The sequence below is a fragment of the Parambassis ranga genome, unplaced genomic scaffold (genome assembly GCF_900634625.1).
Source record: "Parambassis ranga unplaced genomic scaffold, fParRan2.1 scaffold_21_arrow_ctg1, whole genome shotgun sequence".
Lineage (NCBI taxonomy): Eukaryota > Metazoa > Chordata > Actinopteri > Ambassidae > Parambassis > Parambassis ranga.
In genome coordinates, this window is record NW_021144767.1 from 7972553 (window position 1) to 7993633 (window position 21081).

The following is a 21081-nucleotide window of genomic DNA, read 5'->3' on the forward strand; positions in this document are numbered from 1 at the left end:
ATCGCAGTACTGCTGTATTGCTACTGCTAAACCTTGTCATTTCATCTCGGTGCTGAAGGAGACCTGAAGATTGGGAGCATAGTAAATGGCATTTACATACACTTAATTGTGCTATAATAAGACAACAATAAGGCCAAATCAAGGTGAATGCTACCACAGACGAGCTCTGAGCTATGAGTCCACTGAGACCTTGGTTGCAGATCCCCAAAATGAAACCCTGGCATTGATCCAGTGTGTGTACTTTACAGCTGTTTGTGCACACATTTATGCGCACCCTGTGATGATGGCAAATCATTAACTGCTGCGCAAAGATCTAGGGTTAATGACCCAGATTACTCTAGGGCATCTTAAGTAATCTGTAACTGAGGGAATGTGTAAAACTGGAGAGAGGAAAAAAGTGTGTGAGCTCCCACAGGGGCTGCTGTGGAGAAAGCCAAGCTGAAACCGAGCCCCCGCAACAGTTTGGAGCTGCGGGGGCACTTGCGCCTTACGCCCTGGTAACAGGTGAATTGTGAGTGTGTGTGTGTGAGACGGGGGAGAGTCAGAGCAGTGGCTGGGAGAGTGAAAGATCATAGCTAAGTGGCAGTATGCCTGTCAGACAGAAAAGGACAGCACAAAGCCAAGTAGAGTGTGGAGCCCTCAAACACACAACTGCACAGAAACCTGCCTGCAGGAGTAGCTGGCCCTGTGAGTGTGTGGTGACGTACAGATGTGACAGCTTGACTATAGGAGAGGGAGACAAGCAGGTTACTGCAGCCTGCAGAGAAATAATCCATTCAACACATCCGCCTGCTTATGATAACTAGAAGACCTTTAGTGTTAAGCTGTAATTATGGAGGATGAGAAAAATAAAAGAATAAAATTAAAAAGTCACTGCCAAAACAGTGACCAAAATGGCCACCTTCACCATCTTTGAAACGTAGAATGAGTGTGTCCACAACGTACATTCCTGGATGTGGTTACATTGCCAATTTTTCTACCCTTTTCCAGCATGTGTGCCTGTGATAAATATGTGTGCAAGTAATGTTTCTTAGAAAAAAAGCACAAAGATGAACAGAGATGTCAGGTTGGACGGCGACAGAGAGCCGAGCAAAAAACATTTACGACAGAGTTTCCAGTTTAAAAGTTACGAGTTCTTCCTATCAAGCATGTGTAATAACTTTGCATTTTCACATGGTGCATGGTGTTTGTTCATTTAGTTGCTGCAGGGTTGCTTAGCAGGCATGTCTGTGTTTATGTTACCCTGGATTTAATCATTGCCTCCATATCCGCCCCCTCTCCATCCAAGAAATGTAAGAAACAGTGTGCGACTCTTAAAAACAAATCCAGACAGATACTGCTGCTAGTTTACACAAGCTTAATGCATAGCTGCAGACACACTCCCTGGTTTAATGTTCAGTGTATTAAACATTCACTGTGTTAAAGTGATCAAAAGCAAGAATAATAACGTAATGTTTCCCTATCTTCGAGGTAGTTTTGTCTTTAATGTGTTGTTGACCACTGACAGACGGAGAGGACAAAGGGGTATAAAGCACAGCGAAGGTCTGCAGGCTGGAATCGAACCGGGGCGCCTGCTCTTCCAGGATCTACCAACTCTGACACATGACAAACATTCCAGGCTGTCACAGGTGCAGCTGATAGAGGGTATGCACATGTCAGTCACAGAAGTTGCTGTGGTTACACCCAATAAATGGCTAAAAAACTTGTTGGATTGCAGAAAGAGCTGGAACTTTGGGGAACTTTTGGTTAAATGCTGTATCAATGACTTATCTAATAATATTTAGCATAAGTCTTTAGTTCCTACGGCTGCACAGGGACCTGTCACACCAAAAGCAACTGTCATACCCCAAGTAAAGCATTTTACAAGTGTTGATATGAGGTACGTTGATGGAACACTGCTTCTTTCTTCATTTTGAGGATCAGTGTCAAGTCTAGCAACCTTTAATTTAAGCAGATAATCAGCTGTTTTACTCCAGTTTTCAGTTCCTCCTACTTAAAAGCAGCCATGTTGCTGCTCGATTTGCCATTCAGTCCGAGTCAGGGTGTTCCATGGGTAAAGCGATGTCTTTGCGAACCCAGTATTCACACTACCACAATGCTAATGCCAAACTATGGCATGGATATCCCCACAGAGCTGCAGTTTGATGAGTGAGATCTGGGAGCAGATTCCTCATTGAAACTAGAGCCTAGTTTGTGACGACTAAAAGCTAAAAAGCAGGAAGAAATGCCTACATCCAGATCCTTCAAGTGTAGCATTTTGTATGTATACTTTATACAACTTCTGACAACTTTGCAAATGGCACTGCAGAGTTTTAAATTCTGTTTTTAGCATGTCTTATTGCCTCCCAGGCACCCATTTATTTCCACTAGGCCATAAAAATCAATTTGTAGGAAATTACTTGAGTTACATAATTCATCACAGGGTGCTTTTTTTATTGCTGTCAAATGTACTTGTCAGTGTATGTAAATGTGAATGGAAACACTAACTGATTTGAATTGTCTGTAAAAGAATTATTTTGAAGAAAAAAACAACTTTTACATCTCCAGTTGATTTGTGAAACAGAAGGGATTGGAAATCAATGGCAGATTGGAGGCACTCCAGCACTTCCCTACACATAAAATACAGGACAGGTTGAGTACCTCTGACTCACATGATTGTTTGGTAGAGGTACAAGACATGTCTGTCAATGGACGAGAAGGGGTCAATGTATTCCCTTTAACTTTGCAGTCAGTATTGTCAGGCATTTCTTTAAAAACTTTCAAAATAAGAGCTTTTCAAATGCAATCATGGGACAAAACAAAGTAAAAGAAGGCCCCAAACTGGTTTGCTCAATCCTGTATATCAGTCGAAACCAAGCCCAAACCATCACCCCTCCACCGCCATGCTTTGACATTATTCTGTTGTGTTCGGTCCAGATGCAGTTCTGTAAACCTCAGTTGCACCTCCATGTTCTTTTTAGAGAGAAAACGCCTCACAAAGAAAATCATACAATTTACAGAGGGGGTTTAAACCTTTAAACGTGACGGTACTTCCACCACTACAAGGAAAGGATGAAGGCCTCTAAAGATCCATGTCTATTTTTACACAGCAAATACTCCAACCTACTGTGTCATTTCATTCTATTGTTATTTTTATATTCATGCCATCTATTTTACTCCCTTTTATTCTTAAATTTACATAGCAGCTGCTATTATTGTGTTTACGATGTCAATTGCCCACGTGCCTTGAATGGTGCCCAGGGGACAACTAAAGTTCCTTGATTTGATTTGCAGCCAGAAATCCATAGTTGCCATAGAAAACTCCAACACCCTGATCTATGATGACTGTGTACTTGACATGTATCCTAATGTTGGCAGTGAGTATAGATCAGTTGTTTTGTCTTTTGAAATACCCAGCAGCTAAACTGAACAAAATATAAACAGAGGTTTGAAGACGTCTTTGCTTCGTAAAGCTTGCACTAAATACTGTGACAAAAGACGGTATCGTTGTAAGATTTTTGGTTACTCCACACAAATGCATATGCAATTAGCCCTGAGGGCTAAGTAAGCCATGACACTCGCATCAACCTGTTATTCCTGGCCCAATTCTCCCGTGTGCTGACTTAGTTCAGCAGAAAACATGGTCTTTGATGGAATTTGAATTCCTTTTGTGCTGGGAGAAGTCTTAAATGATATTGTACAGCGCTCAAAGCCTTGACACTTCTGCTTACAGAACCTACGTTCTGACCCATGCTGTTTTGGAACAAGAACTCACCACCTCGCCATTTTTCCACCTCACATGTTCTGGCTGCTCAGAGACAATATCCCTCTCTCTCCACCTAAGATCTGGCTCTTCAGGGATCAGTGGAGGATTTCCTAAGCGGTTTAGTATTTCCACAACCATATATGGGTCAATATTGCACTGCTGCTGAAAGGATGCTGCAACAGTCTCTGCTATCGGGACTGTGAGTTTAAGATTTTGTTCCTGTGATGCAGTTGTTTCACTTCAGTGTTTATGTGCAACAATACAACACTGAGCTAGACTTTGATGGTTTCTACAGCATCGCTATGACAAACACAAAGGAAACCAATTCGTCAGTAATGAATAACACAACGGTTTTATCACGCACATGATATGGTATCTAGTACCCTGAATAGGGTTCAGAGGTTTTTCTCTCCATTTTAAAGACACACTCTTCTACCACTAATGGAAAAGGTTATCTTGTCAAATCTTCTGGATGAATAAAGGAAAGTTTGTTCATCATTCCACAGTGTACAGGGTAAAATGGAGCTATTTATGCATCTTTGTATTTTACAGCCTGGTTCAAAAATTGTTTTGGTCATCCTTTTTTGTATCAACTGTGTGGAAGTGATTTATTTTTTTAGGACTTATGTATAATTATGACCACTTTTAGTGTCTGCCTTTGCCTGTATTGGAGTTTAGGCAGACTGTGACGCTACCAACACAGTGGCGGTCGGAGCCTCCCACAGAGCCTCCCATGGACACCCACGGGTGATGTCGTGAAAGCTTACTCTAAATGTGTGTAAGGATGGTAGAAGATCTAGTGCTAATGACAGGGAAGCTCACCAGAGACCTAGCAACTCTCCTGCTGTCATTACAGCTACCCTACCTTACCTCCCTGACAGCGCATGGGTATAGACCCATCAAACTCTCATAAACATTCAGACAAAACGCTCCATGTCTCTTAATTCAATGGAAAAGTAGTAACTGCTTTCACTACGACTGACTAATCAGTGAGCGAAACAGAATTTGAGTCAATAAATAACACTTTTCCCCATCAAACCTTTCCAACATCTCATACGGCTAACAAGCTGAGCCAAGACTCACTCGTAAAACACACCGTCTCCAATATCCTGATTGCTGTTTAACGGTGTTCTGTGTTGATAAAACTGTAAACAGACCAAGCCTACCTACAACATTACACATTAATCAATCAGCTGACAGCCACCTCGGGGGAGAGGAGAAAATGATGAAATCGAAGAGAAGGAGACAATCATTCTGTGGGATTGACTGGTTAAAAAAACCACACAGATTCTGGCAGTAACATAACACTCCCGTGGAGGCACAATTATCAACAACAAAGATGTTACAATGAGCGCTGAAGGTATAAGTGATATGATTATTCTTATTATCCTCACAGAAATGGAGCTAAAACTGCAACGAGCCATGTGTTGCAAAGCTAGGATGGATTAAATTCAGAAAGAAGACTTTAAGACTTTAAGGCTTCTTTTTATCCGAGACAGTGAAGTGCTAAACTTTCCCTTTCACTCCTACAGTACAGCTAGTTTTACACAGCTGTATCAGCCCACACACACACACACACATTTATTGACTTGACCTTTCCTTTGGTTGCAGGAAGCAGCCCAACTGGGTTTGACCCAGCTGCTTGACAAAAGGCGAACTAATGAAGACTTTGTGAAACGCAGATCGATTTTTCGCTCCTTCCCTCCATTACTTCCATCGCCCGCTTGAATACAAAGAGGCGGGAGAGAAGGCAGGCGGCAGCGGAGCTGCAGCTCATCACTCATTTGTTTAACAGGTTGGCACAGATGAAGACTGAACAGCAGAGAAGGCCAGAAAATACACCCCGTGCTCCATTCAAATGACTCGGGCCGACAGAATGGAGAATAACATTTGTGGAATATGAATTGGCTGGATTGATTGGGAATCTGGAAACTGCCTTTTCTGGCTATTTGACAGACGCAAATTAAAAATGCTTGTTGTCTTCTCAACTACATTATTATTATGGCTTTGTACTAATCATTTAACACTTGAGACATCAACCATTAAAATGCAGACTGAATTTATTGGAAACTGATTCGAATCACAGTGGCAACTTCCCTTAACCAATCCTCCCACCAGGAGGGCAACAGCAACGGTCACATTTTTAGTGGCTTTGAAACAACTGACATTACATAGCTAGGCACTTCTCCCAGTCTCCCAGTCAGGAAGAAAGGTGTGAGCAAGGCAACCGAGAAAACAAAGAGACTTGCAGAGACTTGTTGCAGTTGGAAGAAGTGGGTACAAAAAAAATCTGAACTGGTCGGTACACGTCTCGGTTCAGGACATGCACATCAAGTCATCAAGTAATACACAGAGGCATTTTCCCCACTGGCACAGAGACGAGTTTTACCAATTTGTGCTAAAAAAGTAGAAAAAAACCTCAACAATGTCAAACGAACCGAGCACCGTCACCTCAGAACCATGGATTCTCTAGCACTACTGGGAACCTAGTACTTTTGAGGGCTGAACCGGATCTAACAGCGACAAAGAGCAACAAAAAATAATGTGTAAGTGCGACTACATACCCAAGCCTCTTGTGAAAATGTAGAGTAGCGCTCACACTTCCTAATCCATCTTAAATTAGTCCAACATCTAAAGATACAATTACAAGATACTAAAAATACAAAATATGTGTAATGCTTAGCATAATACACACTAGATTATCACTAAGTGATTATATTCATATACATCAAATAATTGTTTCATCTTAATTAATGCGATTAGTCCATCTACTAATCCAATCAGATCCAATAAAGAGAGTCAATAACTGATGCATCTTAAACACCACTCACTCGATCAATCATCACACAATCTCTATATCAAAAATACTTTGCTTTTATTGCCTAAAATAAAAATGAAAACCTCTATTTGTGTCTGTTTCTTCCTGTCCCATATTTTCTTGGCAATGATGTTTATACTTGTAGTAATTAGTGCACATCTCTACTACAAAGCAGATCAAATTAAATTTGCTCCACTCCGGAGTCTTTAAGCCACGCATTATAAAGGGGATGATAAAGTTGCTGTGGCATTGTCTCATCTTTTAGTGAAATTTAAGAAAATCAAGAAATCAAGTGTGAGGGTCATGAATATTACGAGCTGAACGCTGTGCACAGTTCACCTTTGTTCATTTTACAGCCTTTTAAACGGGAAGCTTTCAGTTTAGTCATTTTGGTGGCTTGTGTACCTTATTTACCTTCGAATTAAATCAATATCATCAAACACGATCATCTTACTTACTGAGACAAAGAATTCCAACAAAAAGAAGCCCATATGTCTGACCCCCCGTGGGAAGCCTACAGACTTCTCCATTTCCCTGGCTGGGCTGCAGTCCAATGCATCTTCTTTAGCCAGCGAAAACACTTTCAAAGTCTTCCATTTGTTACTATTAGTGCAGGACACGGTCATCCTGAATCCTTTCTTCCTTTATATTCCCTGAAACAGATCTGTTCCGTCCTAATCTTTATTTTCCCAGAAGTGGCTTTGTGAATCAGCCTCCTTTACAAAAACAAGTCTTTTGAGTGGATTTTATCTATTGTCAGGCAGGGAATTTGATCTGAAGGTAGGTTGTGTTGCATTAAATCTAACTCCTCAAAGTCTCATGAATGACGGTTATCTATCTATCTAATCACTTGAATGTAAACACTTTTCCTTTTATGGAACAAAGCCAGACCAGAGGTTATGTCATGCCTCTTCAAGTAGATCCCAATGGGCAATAAACACTACTGAGTTTATTAATAAGACTGTTAAAGTTAAAGACCTCATTTGGAGGGGGTAATATGAGGGCGCGGGCTTCAGCTGCTGTGGGAGGACATATTGTAATGCCATGGCCTTCTTATACTGTGCAGGCTGACTCACCAGCATACTTAAGTCAGAACAAACCTTTTATTAATGTTCGACAAGAAAGAATCTATAGAAAATATGTTGACATTTACATCCCAAGGGCTTTAGTTGTTGACTGTTGATGATGAATGTGTCTAAACCCCTAATGTAAGTTTTGTTGTTTTATTTTGTATATAAGAACAAAACCGAGCAAGAATTTCTAATAGCCTGACATTCTGTCCGATGCCTATTTATGTAATAACAGCACTTTAAAGGATGCTCAACGTTACAAGCGTAAGTAATTTAGTAAGACAAACTTCCCATGGCTGCAGCGTCAGCACCAAAATACTCCAGAGTTGAAAGCTGAAGTTAAACAGTTGAAAAATTGTCTGTTAAATTTACTTGACTTACTATGATTTTTTGCTTGACCAGGATAAGGAAAAAAGGGTGTATTATAATAAAGACTGTATCAGTAATCATATTTGTGTTGCTGGTATTAGTACCTGACCTGAAACAACATGGTATCGAGCCATCCCCATTTCATATTATATAAAATCAAATAAAAACCTTTTCCCCCTGATTCTTGCAGGTTTGTTGCTACTCATTCTAGTCATCGATTAGTGGCCAGACACATATGTATGCTCAAGGCATATAAAGTCCTAAAAACCTGAAGAATGCTGGTACATCTCCATAATTACCAGAATCTGTTATAAGACACACACTCCTGTACGTAAGGGTGGCTGCAGAGAGCAGGCTGAATAATTTAGCTTGTGTACTTGGCTTGCGTCTCTCCACAGTAAATTGAACTAAGCACAACACAGCACAGAGCTAGCGCCTAGGTCTGGGAGGAAGAGGGGAAAACAAACCACAACAAGCTGGAGTTCAAACCACCAGAGGGGAAAAAAACATTTAGAGGACATAAATGGGCAGAAGGTAAGCAGGAGGCAAACAACTTAGTCTCACCTCTCAGCCTTTACATCACCCAACAAACTGTGGTTTGATCTGCAGAGATCTTTCAATAGGGATGCTTCTCAGGCACATGCTAATTGCACCTGCCAATACTAGACACAAAGCATGGCTAGAGATGACTGGATAATTCATCTGTATCTTATGAGCCGGAAAAATATGCAGACAATATAACACTGAATAATGGCGACAGGAGTGGATGAGCACACTACAAAATGTGCATGGAGGCTGCACCGAGTAAGGTCAAGAGCAAAATAAAAGCTTATTAGCAAGAAAAACGCAGCAGTACAACCAGATTTATAATGTCAAAACTTGACTTTCACTGCGATGCAAGAGCACTTTGGTGCCATTTACATGGAGGCAATGTGGATTCTTAAAATGTTTACAATGTCATTGCTTCATTAGTGCATCCGTGTGTTTTGACTTTACTTCCGAGTTTGCTGATCTCACACTATTTCAAGCTCTAAGTGCAACTTTTCTCTACCCAGAAGGCATTCCTATCTGCTGATTGTGTAATTACTCAAAAGCTAATTACACAAAAAACTGCTAACGCATTTGAAGGAAATGTTTTTAAGTACGTAAACTTGCCCTCAAGCCTGCATAGTCTTGGAAGTTAATCTATAGGCAGACGAGTATCTTCTGCAGTGTAAACGACATGATGACGGGTTACCCTGGTAGTTAGCGGTATCCGTTATTCACTCAAAATCTAATGGGTTAAAAGAAGACTAGATGAGAACGCAGATTCTGAAGGCAACAAAGATCTAAAGAAAGAGTGCAAAGAACAAGAAGAAGAACACAAAGATGAAGATACACGTTAGGACAATGGCTGAAAAGAAGATGAAGACCAGAATGAAGAAGGTAACAAAGACACAGAACAGGAATTTCACAAAGACTGATAATAAAGACTGAAATTTAAGACGACATGCAAGAACTGAAGGACAAAGATGAAGAAGACAAAGACGAGGAGATAAAAGACACGGATAATGACAACAAAGAAGAACGCTGAAAAGGACATGACATAAACAAAACTCAAAGAGGATGAAATCGAGAGAATAAAGATATCTAAAAAAGAAAAGATGAAGATAAAGGTTTAAAAGTTGAAGACCAAAATGAAGACAACAAAGAACACAACGATGACGGAGAAGACACTGTCCACAAGACAAAAACAAGGATGGAAAAGATGAGGAAAGAAGATACAAGATGGCGACAATGAAAATTACAATAACATGTCAAGAGGAAGGACAAACTGAAAGAAGCTTTGACCGAAAATACTGGGTTTCATTTCTTATTTTACCACAAGAGATCATCAGGTCTTTGGGCAATTTAATATTCAGGACAGCAGGGGCCGCAGTTTTGAAATGCTAGCCCTCACACACAAAAAGGCTGGGACGGAAGGAAGGGGAGATTGAAAAATAAATGGAGTATGTGATTGACAGCCTGTGATTCTGGGTATTAGACTGAATTGGATTAAAGAGCGGGAGAATCAGCCGGCCATAACCCCAGGAGTGCTGAGACACGTTAATATTGAATATCCAAGAGCATTCGCCATCAGTGGGGCTACAAAGCTCGCTCTCTCTCACACACACACAAAATATATCCTTCTGGAGACCACAGAAGGGTTTCAAATCCAAACCAGCTCAAGCATGTGAAAGCAGCCGGCCTGTTTGTGCCAACTTCTAGAAGCTTGTGTTTGGCATGAATAAGCTGGCAACTTGTAGGCAGGATGTAAATTGCCATATTACTTTTGTTGGACAGTCTGATCGTTTGGATGAGCGCAGACTTCAGTAGTAAATGCAGGCAAGTCAAAACAAACACATGAATCAAAGGGGACCCTGAGAATGTTCAAATCTAAGCCCTAGTTAGGCCCTAACCCCACCTAACGTTTGATAATTTACGTTAACTCAACATTTACTTTATTGAAGAATGGCAATTGTAATCAATAACTGATTGTTAATGAGGTAGCAGTGTGTTAGCTCTAAGCAGTACAAGACAAATGGGCCCCCCTGACCTCAGTAATCCAAAAGCTACAGCCATTTTGCCCATGGTCATTAATGGTAACACCAGCCCATATTTTACACGTGTTCACCCGAAGCCCCGTGAGGCTACACTGCCCAGCACACATCACTGCCTGTAACAAAGTGAATGCTAATAATCCTGCTGTAGGCCTTTAATGATCCAAAAAGCAATGCAGAGTCCGTCATCTGAACCCAGCCAGGGACCTGTGTAGCATCTTCTCATTGCCGTCAAATTATACTTTGTCTGCTTCTCCGTCTAAAAACAAAAGCAGTCTGTTTGAAAAGGAGCCACCAATTATTTGTAATATACTGGCCCTGAATGCTCCAGTGCACCACTACCTGCTCCAAGATTCTGCTGCTAACATAGGTGTCCGTCTCACTCTCTAATTAATTGATATCTTTTGATTCTGTTTTTTTTTACCTTGCAGTTAATGAGACAAAGTTCCTGAAAATATTTTCTTTACATACAAAAGATGTGAAAGAGCAGGCCCTAACATAAGCCTCTTAAAGAGGAGCTCTATCTTAAGCCGTTAGGATTTGAAACACCAGTTCGGCCAAGTAATGGTCTATAGGTCTAGGTTTTGCAGTGTGAAGCAGTGGCAGTGATCGAGGGGCTATTTGGAAGGCTATGTGGTGTTCAAACGCAACTCTTTGGCTCCAACAGAGGCGTAACCCCAAAGTCTATCGCCTTGTTCTTTAATGTCAGTTATGGATCCCTGAGGAAACAAGGAAGGACACAAGTTCTACTGAATCTATGTGGATCTATCAGTGATTTTTTATTTAAAGAACAAATGTGGGTAAGCAGAGGAGAGTGAGTAAAAAACACCTATTCAAAGAGCAATTTGAACTCCCTCATATACCAAATAAAGTATGTTCACACTGACAAAGCTACAGGGATCCGTCAATAGGCAACAGCCCACAGCAGGAAGAGGAGGAGAACACAGAACTGCATACCACAGAAACCAGGTCCACTCACTGCAGGCCAAAGCCTGTGGAGTATTGATAGGAGTAAGGAAAGAAAAGCCAAGCTCACCTTTAGCTGAAAATGTCAGCCTGGACATACAGGGCTGAACAGGGGAAAAAATAAAGTGTAACACCGTAAGACTCCCCTTCACCCAACCTTCAAATCCACCTAAGATTTCTGTAGTGTGGGGGTAGCAATATTCAGTGTGTCTCTACAGACTTTTATCAGCAGTCTGTGCCTCGCTCTCTGGAAGCTTAACAACAAGCTGTAAGTGGAGGAGAGTGGACTGCAGCATCGGAGTGCGGAGGTTCGAATGATGCGTGGAGGAGGAGCGAGCATGAAGGCTTATGGATGACTGCTTATTGACATTTCATTTATCTCTAATTTCTCTTAGTCTCGTAAAAGCTAAAGGCACTTCAGCATCAGCTGACGGACTATTGTATTTCTCCTGGATGACTCATAATGGCATCAACAGATTGCGTTTAACTTGACTGGCACATTCTGTCCACCTAAAACACATGTGGTCTTAACAGTTTAAAATGACATCACCTGGAGTTTTTAAATATCACAACAGGAGGCCCGAGGCAAAACTGCACTTGAATTGCTGACGGCTTTTCAAATGTTCACCATGGCTATTTTAGGAGAGACTTCTCACACATGAGACGAAGCAGCAGGAACGTGCTTATGATTTTTTTGTGAGTTAAAGTATGTGCACAAATGGAACCGTTTGGACTCTGTCGGTTTTGTTTCAAGAAGTTGTTGGTACTAAAATGACTGTTAAAATAAAGTATATCAGTATAGTGCAGCTTTCTCCATCTATTGCTTAAAGGCAGAGCGTATGGACATGAAATGTTATACTATAGATGTACAGCCCTTGGTTGTGCACTTTTCTATCCAAGCTTCAAGGCATGCTCATGCCTTTACCTGAAGCACTAACATCATAAAATAGTAACAATCATCCATCTATGTTTTTTTTAAATCAATGCTGGTAGAATAGATGTGTTAACTGTGACATGGGGCTAAATGTAGCTCTGAGATTGATACATGCTATAGGCAATCAACTGTATATACACACCACGCCATCTCCATATCTAGGCGTGTGGTGAGTGGGATGCTGGAGCTTGCCCTCGGCTATGGCCTAACTACACAAGGCCATGAGACACACACACATATAGGCACAAGTGCATGAAAGGAGTGCACCAGGAGTTGGTGTATATATGCCAAATCACCCCATTAGTCACTCAGGAGTCTATATTCCCTGACAGAGAGACCTCACAGCTAGGAGGCAACATGCATAAGAGTTGGAATAAGTACATTCATCCTCTACAATACCAGTACGAAGCCTTATAACCCCCAAAACACAACCAGTGGACCCATCAATCCACACTGACATTCTAAGAGCCACGCAGTTGCAATCCATATTATTATATGGATTTAAAATATCCAAAGCCTCCCAGGCTACCTTGGAGGACTATATATTTACAGTGACTTTATTACACTAATACAATATTCATCACTTAGAACATACTGATAGCCAGTGTCCTGGCCTTGAGCTAGAGACACTGCATGATTTGTCTTCACTAGGTGGACACCTTGATCTATTACAGTAGACTGCGTTCTCAGGCAATTTACAATTTAGAAGTCGGACGATAAGAATTTATATTCAGCGATTCACTGGAAAGTTGCCTGTGAAGTTTCCTTCAAACTAAGAGATGAATAAAAATGGTGGCATTTGTAAAAGGTTTGCTATAAATCAGCAAGTATGTAAAATAGAAAAGTAGAAGTTAGAGAACAGTCGGTATTTTCTCCTGATTAATTCAATGATTATGTGGTCAACTGATTGTTGGAGACGTATCAGTAAACTGTCAGAAATGCCAGCAAAGCTTTCAACAAGAACAAGAAAAAAGATGCTGAAATACGTGGCCTTTCAGGTGTTTATGTGGACGTCCACTAGAGGACCAGGCGCAGCTATGACAGTGGTCACTCAGGCTTGCTGCACATTCCAATTACAACATCATAAGCAGCTAATAAAGCTTTTTTATGCCTAGCTGGTGGACTCCTAGGACTGAGGCTGTGAATGGGGGCCATGGCGTACAAAAGGCTTTGTTCATAGCCATGAGGCAAAACACTGATATTGGGCAAAAAAGAGACTTCAGTGTTCATGGTGGTTTCAAGTTTCAGTTTACAAAGCAAAGCACAGAGTACAGATGTCCGTTTAGATGGTTTAGAAAAGAAGAAGTGCACCAGATGTCTGTTTCTCTAGAGATGGGTTGAACGTCATGATACGACCAAAACAGAAGTGACATTTGTTGATTTAGCTATATATAGATGTTCTAAAAAAACACGGGAGCATTCAAAGGATATGACAGATTTCCCTTTATAGATCACATGACAGAGAGGTTTAAAAGATGACTTGATGAGCAAACGAGCCAGTTTGTTCCGATTTGTGTTTATTACTTTTCATTCTAATTGGGCTTTTACTCAGTTACAGCAATTATCTCTCTGCATTAGCACACAAACATACATTAATGTACACGCACATTGTACCTATGCAGGAAACTGTGGTGCTGGTTCTGAATCACAGCTATTACAGCCATTAGACAATTAAACAGAGCACCTGGAGGGACCAGCAGTAACTCTATCTGACTGGCACACACGCCCGCCGTCTACTCTGAGAAAAGAAGTCAGACCGGGGAACCAGAGGCAATTAGTTCAAATGGTCGATACAGAAATAGGACTCAGAAGCTGCCAAGTTAGCCTGAGAAAGACACGGAAAGAGACTAGCATTTTATTCCAGACTCCAAAGGCTGGCAACGCAGCAACATTTGGAAGTGATACACATGCATGCCTGCACAAGACACCCCCACACAGACACACAGTGGAACAACAATTGTGATGGGCAAAAATAACTGAACTGAATCCTGAAAAACAGCTGAGCGACAACAAAAAGAAGAAGAAAGCAGAAGCAGTATCGTAATGTTGGTAACAAAGAGGGGATGAGAACAACAGAGCAGAAAATAATGGGGAAGGAAATAACAGACGAGCTGCAAAGCGAAAGGGAGAGGACTGATGTTTCATCTTTTCCTTAACAGACGACTCTGGGCGGCGACAAGAGACCTTTACAAACCACCAGCATCTTATCTACGGCTCTCTGAGCACCAAGATGGGTGCTTACACTTCCCTCTGTGTGTGTGCATTTCACAGAGGAGGTTGAGGGCTCACAGGATGATAAGGAATTGTCCTTTACGACCAGCTGTAAACAGTAGATACTGCCTACACACTCGTCCTCGTGGCAAGCCAAATATCCATTTGCATCTTGTACTTAAGCAGCAGGAAGCTTCACCTCATCACATGCGGAGCCCAATGATGAGTCAGTTAGGACAGCAGCAGCTGCCCAGAGTAGAAAAGGTGAATATAATCGGTGGCAACCAGTCTGTCATTATGTCACAGATGCTTTGTGGTAGTTAAAAGGGAGGTAGATCCAGACTTTCCCAGAGGTCAATGAGGGGGTTCTAGAAGGCTGAGGGGAACAGTCTACTAGTGTAGTGTTGCACCTGTTGATAGTGTCTGTGTGGATTTATAGCCACTCATGAGACAGACTGTTCTAATGTAGGTGTGACTATGTAAATGCCTGCGCAAACAAAGCAGTAGAAAAACTGGGCTTCATGCCCTATAAGCACAACTTTCTGCTTTCTAATCCTCTAACTACTCAAATAATAAGCAGCCATGATATCCAAGATGATCAGATCTCTTCATACTACACAACTAACTAATGAAAAATAAGACGTCGTCGTACTGTAATAAGGGGAAGCAGTTCTCTGGCAGCTGTAATGGGGTTTTAATCATGCAGGTTTTCTTGTTCTTTGAGAGACAGGGAAACTGTGGTTTCAACAGCAAGTCCCCGTGTCCATCAAACATGCGTGTGACGTGGATTTGTCCTATTCATACTCCATAGCAGGTTAATCTCTGCTTGTCACTGTTCAAAGTGACTCCAGCCTGCAACGGTAATTCCATAATTCCCCTGCTAAACCGCGGAATTACACAGCATACAGCATAATTACCAAAGAAAGTTCAGTTTCACTTCCTTTCTATTCTATCCACATGATCTGTTAAGCCCATGTTCTGTTCGGGCTGCAGCTCACCTTCTTATATCCGATGGAAGCAGCAGGGGGCTAGTACTGCCCCTGTGTTGGCTTCAGTTTTGCTACATAAAGGCGATTTGAAGACCAGATCTGGATGCATTAATAAAATAAAGAAATCCTGAATGAACCCTCACCCTCTAAAAACATCGGGACTATTCCTGAAATGTAACCCGATCTGAGTACAGTAAGAAACATATCACTGCCAGGCAGAAAAGGCGTTCACTGTGTCACACAGTGCAGGTGTCCTAGTACTCAAAGCCTCTGTGAGAGGGAGAGGAAGCCCAGGCTGCAGGCCACGGAGAGGCAAGGATCTCCACAGAACCTCTGATTTAAGCTCCACAAACATTCAGCTGAGGATTGTGGTGGCCTTTCAAAACAAGCAGTTTATCCTTAACTGAGTGTACCCTGCCCATCACAAACACAACACCACAACACCGGCCCGGTGAGAGCTCCGTGCGGGTCAAATCGCTGGATAACTGGGTCACATGCAGTCAAGTCAAGTGGGAAGCTGACATGTCGCAAGTTTATCTTCAAATCATTTCTAAGGCCTTCAATAAATACCAGCAGCCCACCGTGGATCAAAGAGGCCATGTCAGAGTCCGTTTGTGTGACTGTTTGGTCAACAAGGTCACTGGCTTCACAGAGCAGGGTCTGGAGAGGAGTTCACTTTAAGACTCAAAGCCTTATAGCAGCCGCCGGGCGCATGACAATAAAAGGTGACGTATTTATTATACACATTAACTTGATCCTAGAGCAAACAGTATTATTACATCAGTTATCAACATGTGGCTCTGAGGTGATAAAGTATCTACTAGCAGGGTCCTGTATGTACTTAAGACTTTGAAAGAACACTATGATAACAGTGATGTTCTGGATATGAAATTTAAAAAAAAGAAGGAAGATGGACGACTAGAATCAAACACACGATATCTGATTTTAGATGAATGTAAAATCAGATATCGGCCCTCTGCATCTCTACAGCGATATAACACAAGCTTCTTCTCAGGTTTATGGGTAGTTATGGATGGGGTTTCAATAAGTCCCAAAAGCTTCGAAAGTATAGCGCCAACTCAAACACAGTCAGTATTTTCTTTTGGACTAAAACTACGTAGTGCTTGTAGGAGTGAGCGTTTAGCCTCCTCTGGAGTCAAATGCAAAGTAAACACCTGTCAGGCATGTCACATTATGCAGAACATCTTGCAGCTGCAGGTTTCCTGCCTCTCACTGCACGCAAGCATCAAACACAAACTTCAGATCAATAGGTGTGACCACAAAGTATTGATATGACCAATGAAAACACCCCTCAGCTGACACTTCACGTGATGTGTGCTGGTGTTTAATCACACAAGGTGTAACCGACAAGGCTAGGTCAATATCTTGTGACTGTAAGGCGAACATGTCAGAATGTTTCTGATGACAACCCATATGAGAACAGCCCAAGGCATCATACCTCCTAGTTTCACTGATCCGTTTAGGCGGACTTTAGCTTTTGTTTTATTGCACCGCCACAGTCCAGCTGTGTGGTGGACGTTTTATTTGACAAACATCCATCCATCCATCATCTGAACCCGCTTTGTCCTGCGCAGGGTCACGGGGGGGCTGGATCCTATCCCAGCTATCCACGGGTGAGAGGCGGGGTACACCCTGGACAGGTCCCCACCAGTCCATCACAGGGTTTTCACAAACATCACAACACTAAGTCCAACAGATTCTTCCATCATGGATGTGAATCAGAAAGCTGCCTTTTAAAAAGTCTTCTGTTGGGACTAACGCTGTGTTGACTTTCCTCCCAGCTTATTTATGTTGTTTTGAAGAAGTCACGCAACTCACAGCTGAGCTCCCAAAAACACACACACTGAGCTGGACTATAGGAATCATGATGTAACACAAAACGCACAAGTGTTATTTTACATGGCATTCGGGGCATTATGCAGGAGATGTAAACCAGCCTCTGGTTGACATGATGCATTCAGTGTCACATTCATGTGGTTGACGGCATAACTGCAGGCTTTACTAACCTTTAAATGGCAGGTGATGACATCTTAAGGTCACAAATGTCCATCATCCACAGTGTCTTTAATATCAAGCGGTTTCAGGGCTCTGTGCAACAATCTGCACGGTGACGGGATATACTAACACCAAATATCACTATTCATATGCTGATGTCCCCTGAAGGCACAAAGTTACACCTAAATATGGTTCCACTATTGACAAATCTTTGTGACAGTTTATTTTGTTGTTGCCAGCATCCAAGAGGCCTCTCGGGGAGGTCACATGCTCACGCTCGTATCAGCTGCGACCCACGGATATCAGCAAAAGGCCAACATCCAGTCCAGTAGAGGTGTATACAACGGCCACGTGTGCAGTCACAAGCTTATCTGTGTCTTCTCTCAGCTGTAGCCACGTAAAGACTACACACAAACCCTCCTTCTCCCCGTGGCGACAGACTTCAGCAGTCCCTCTGGATCCCCTTTAATATTTTAGCCAGGATATTTTAGCATCAGACAGACAGCACGGATATGGCAGCAGCAGGCTGCACACCATCGGCTGCCACCTGAAACCACCTCTGGGACTTCACCGCTGGGCTTTCCACACAGACACACACACACACACACACACACACACACTGTGCAGCAACCTAACACAATACTAGCAGGCTGATCACAGCACATACTGAGAATAGGTGAATACAGTAATTTAACTCTGAAGAAGGACACAGGATAAAGATTCAGCGTCCCGTCCCATCTCCAGGTGACAGATCAAATATAATCTAGGTCACAACAGAAACGCTGTGTGCTGCCAGCATGTTCCCAGGTTAGAGGAACTAGTCCAACCAGCCCTGTATTGTTCTGCCCTGCAAAACCTGAAAGACAGGTCGACCAGCCCAGAGGGGGCAGTGGATCCTGATACTGACTGGACCCGAACTCCCTGTGAAATGTGCCACATTAACCCTTTCTATCCACCTGTGTGAACACGTGTCAGACCACAGTGTTACAGCCGAACTCTGTGGTTCTGTGCAGAACCCGCATGATGTGCGCTGATTCCCGGATGAAAACCTTGAATAACAATCAGGGGTTTAAGTGAAACATGAACATGTCAGAGGTGTGGAGCCATGTTCTAACATGACTAACTACTTTCAAAACCAACAGATGTACCTCTTTGATTTTGGCCCGCCGGTCTCTGGTTCCGGGGTCCAGCGGGTCGTGCCCCGTCGCCCCGGGCGGGCGGTGATACTCGATGAGCGGCAGGTCGGACTCCTTCCCCGCCTGACCCAGAGTCACCTTCATAACTTTATCCTTCTCACTTCTAATTTCTTGTTTAATGTCTTCGGGCCGTTTCTGCAGGGTGTCCTTGGCCTCCAGCAGAGCTTTTTCGTGGTCTTTTCTGATTTTGGCCAGGACTCTGTCGTCGTTTCCAGCCGAACCTGAGTCGCTGCTGTCCGGACCGGTGCGGGTGTTGGTCTCCACCGCGGAGGAATGAAAGAAAACTCCGCTGAGCAGCTTGGACGAGTCCGGTAAAAAGAAAATAGCGCCAAAGCAAAGGGTTATAAAGGCGCTGAACACCAACAACAAGATGAATTTCTCCGTCAGCCGGAAAGAAGTCGGGCTGGCGGACTTCCGACTCGGAGTCGCGGTAAAAGGCAGAAGAGTTGCCGCTGGCATTGTGCCTCTTCCTTCCTCCACAACTCGAACAAAAATGACTTCAGACGGTCGATGTGCGTCACGGGAGAATCAGCTTCGGCTCAAAGTCCTCAGAAATCCATTTCCTGCTCATACAACGCGGAACAAAGGTGGAACAACGGCCGTGGACGCTCCGCTGGAAAGTTGAGTGGAGCTGCTGTCCATACCGGAGACTCTCCGCAGACAGACCGAGTCCCACCGTGCGCACAGGAAGCCGCGGCGACAGGGGCGTGACGGACAGCCGAGGGCAGCGAATCACAGTCCGCCCTGTGAGCGGTGACGGCTCCGAGGGGGCGTGGCCTCCCGCAGGCTGGCTATAAAGGCGCTGACAGCCGGCGAGAGAACTTCATTCCCCTGGAACCACCGAACCAGAGCGGAACATGTTCTGCAGTGAATCACACCGAGTGATTCAGTTCTTCTCTATATATATGAAATAATATGTTGGCACGATAACAAGCCACATGATTGGCCGGCAAGTTCTGAGTGGATAATCACAGCATTTAAAAGGTTGAAGACCACAAATAATCCACAAAACAGCCAGTTACAGCACACACACGTATCACAACCATTGCATTGCTTTATAAATTAATTTATTTTGGATTTATTCTGATGATGTAACTCTCCATACTTCTTCTACCAGAGGTCACATTCCTCGATGGCTTACCTCCTGACTATGTCATGGGTCTTTGTGGCCATGCAGTCCACAGACTGTGATCAGGTGATTTCTAAAAGAATGTAACTGGGTGGGGATGATGGGGGTTTGGGATCCCTTCATGTCTGTTAAGGTGAACCGCCATGGGGGTGGGGGGGTGGGTGGGGGCTTTAAATCTCATGTTCTGCCCGTGGCTTGAACTGCTTCAAAGACCCGATTATTTCGGAGGAGGTGCATCGAGCGACGGTCTTTACAATACGCCGCTGAAAACCTTATTATTCATAAAATAAATGCCCCCGCCCCACGCTGCATGAGTGCAATCACACATGTGCACCCTGATGAGCTCCATGATCTCTGAATGTGTGATACATGGCAATCGCTTCAGTTGTCTGTGAAGTAATGGTTTCAGCTTATTTGCAAGAAACGTGCCATTTAAACTTAAACAAAGATCGAAATAAGCTAAATATTTGTTTGCTGCTACGCAGTCACAGTGCTACACACACATGCTGTCAAAAGGGTGCAAATCACTGAGCTGAGAGGATGAAGAGCGTCAGGATTGAAGGCTCCGTCTGTGATGTAACTTGCTTCACCTGTGATGAGATGGAAAGTCTTAATCTGAGGATGACAGATGCATGCTGCTATATTGAAATTCTCATTCTGGAGATGTCAACTTGTCTAAATGATGACACACGTCCGCATGATTACTTTTCTCATTTCTGGGATTGGAGCAGAAAATTAAATCTGTGATGAAATGTATGGCATCTCAATATTGAACCGAGAGTCTCTTGTCTCTTGTGGGGAAACGGTTTTGACAACAGACATTCTTTCCTGTCGAGTGTGAGAGTTGGCTTCTTCAGGCGGGATTTTGTTCTCAACCTGAGTAGCGGTTGATAATGCACGTATCAAAAGAAACAGTTTTCCCACTGGTGTTGTGGTTTTCTACTGTAGGTGAGAAGGAACAAATGATCCTTTGGTTGTAAAGCTGGTTTAAAGTGTCGAGGCAGTGCAGGGTAAAAACCCACATCAAGGGCCCATACAAGAGAAAAAAGGTTACTTCCC

The 21081-nt window shown here is 42.9% G+C and overlaps 1 protein-coding gene across 1 annotated transcript in view; it reads right to left on the reverse strand.

Annotated features, from left to right (window-relative positions):
* Positions 1-19543, reverse strand: part of man1a1 (mannosidase, alpha, class 1A, member 1) — a 101932-nt gene extending 82389 nt beyond the window's left edge. Inside the window, exon 1 of the mRNA XM_028398423.1 lies at positions 18846-19543. Within this exon, the coding sequence (XP_028254224.1) occupies positions 18846-19352 (507 nt within the window). The 5' untranslated portion in view covers positions 19353-19543. The remainder of the gene's footprint in view (positions 1-18845) is intronic.
* Between the last annotated feature and the right edge of the window lie 1538 nt (positions 19544-21081).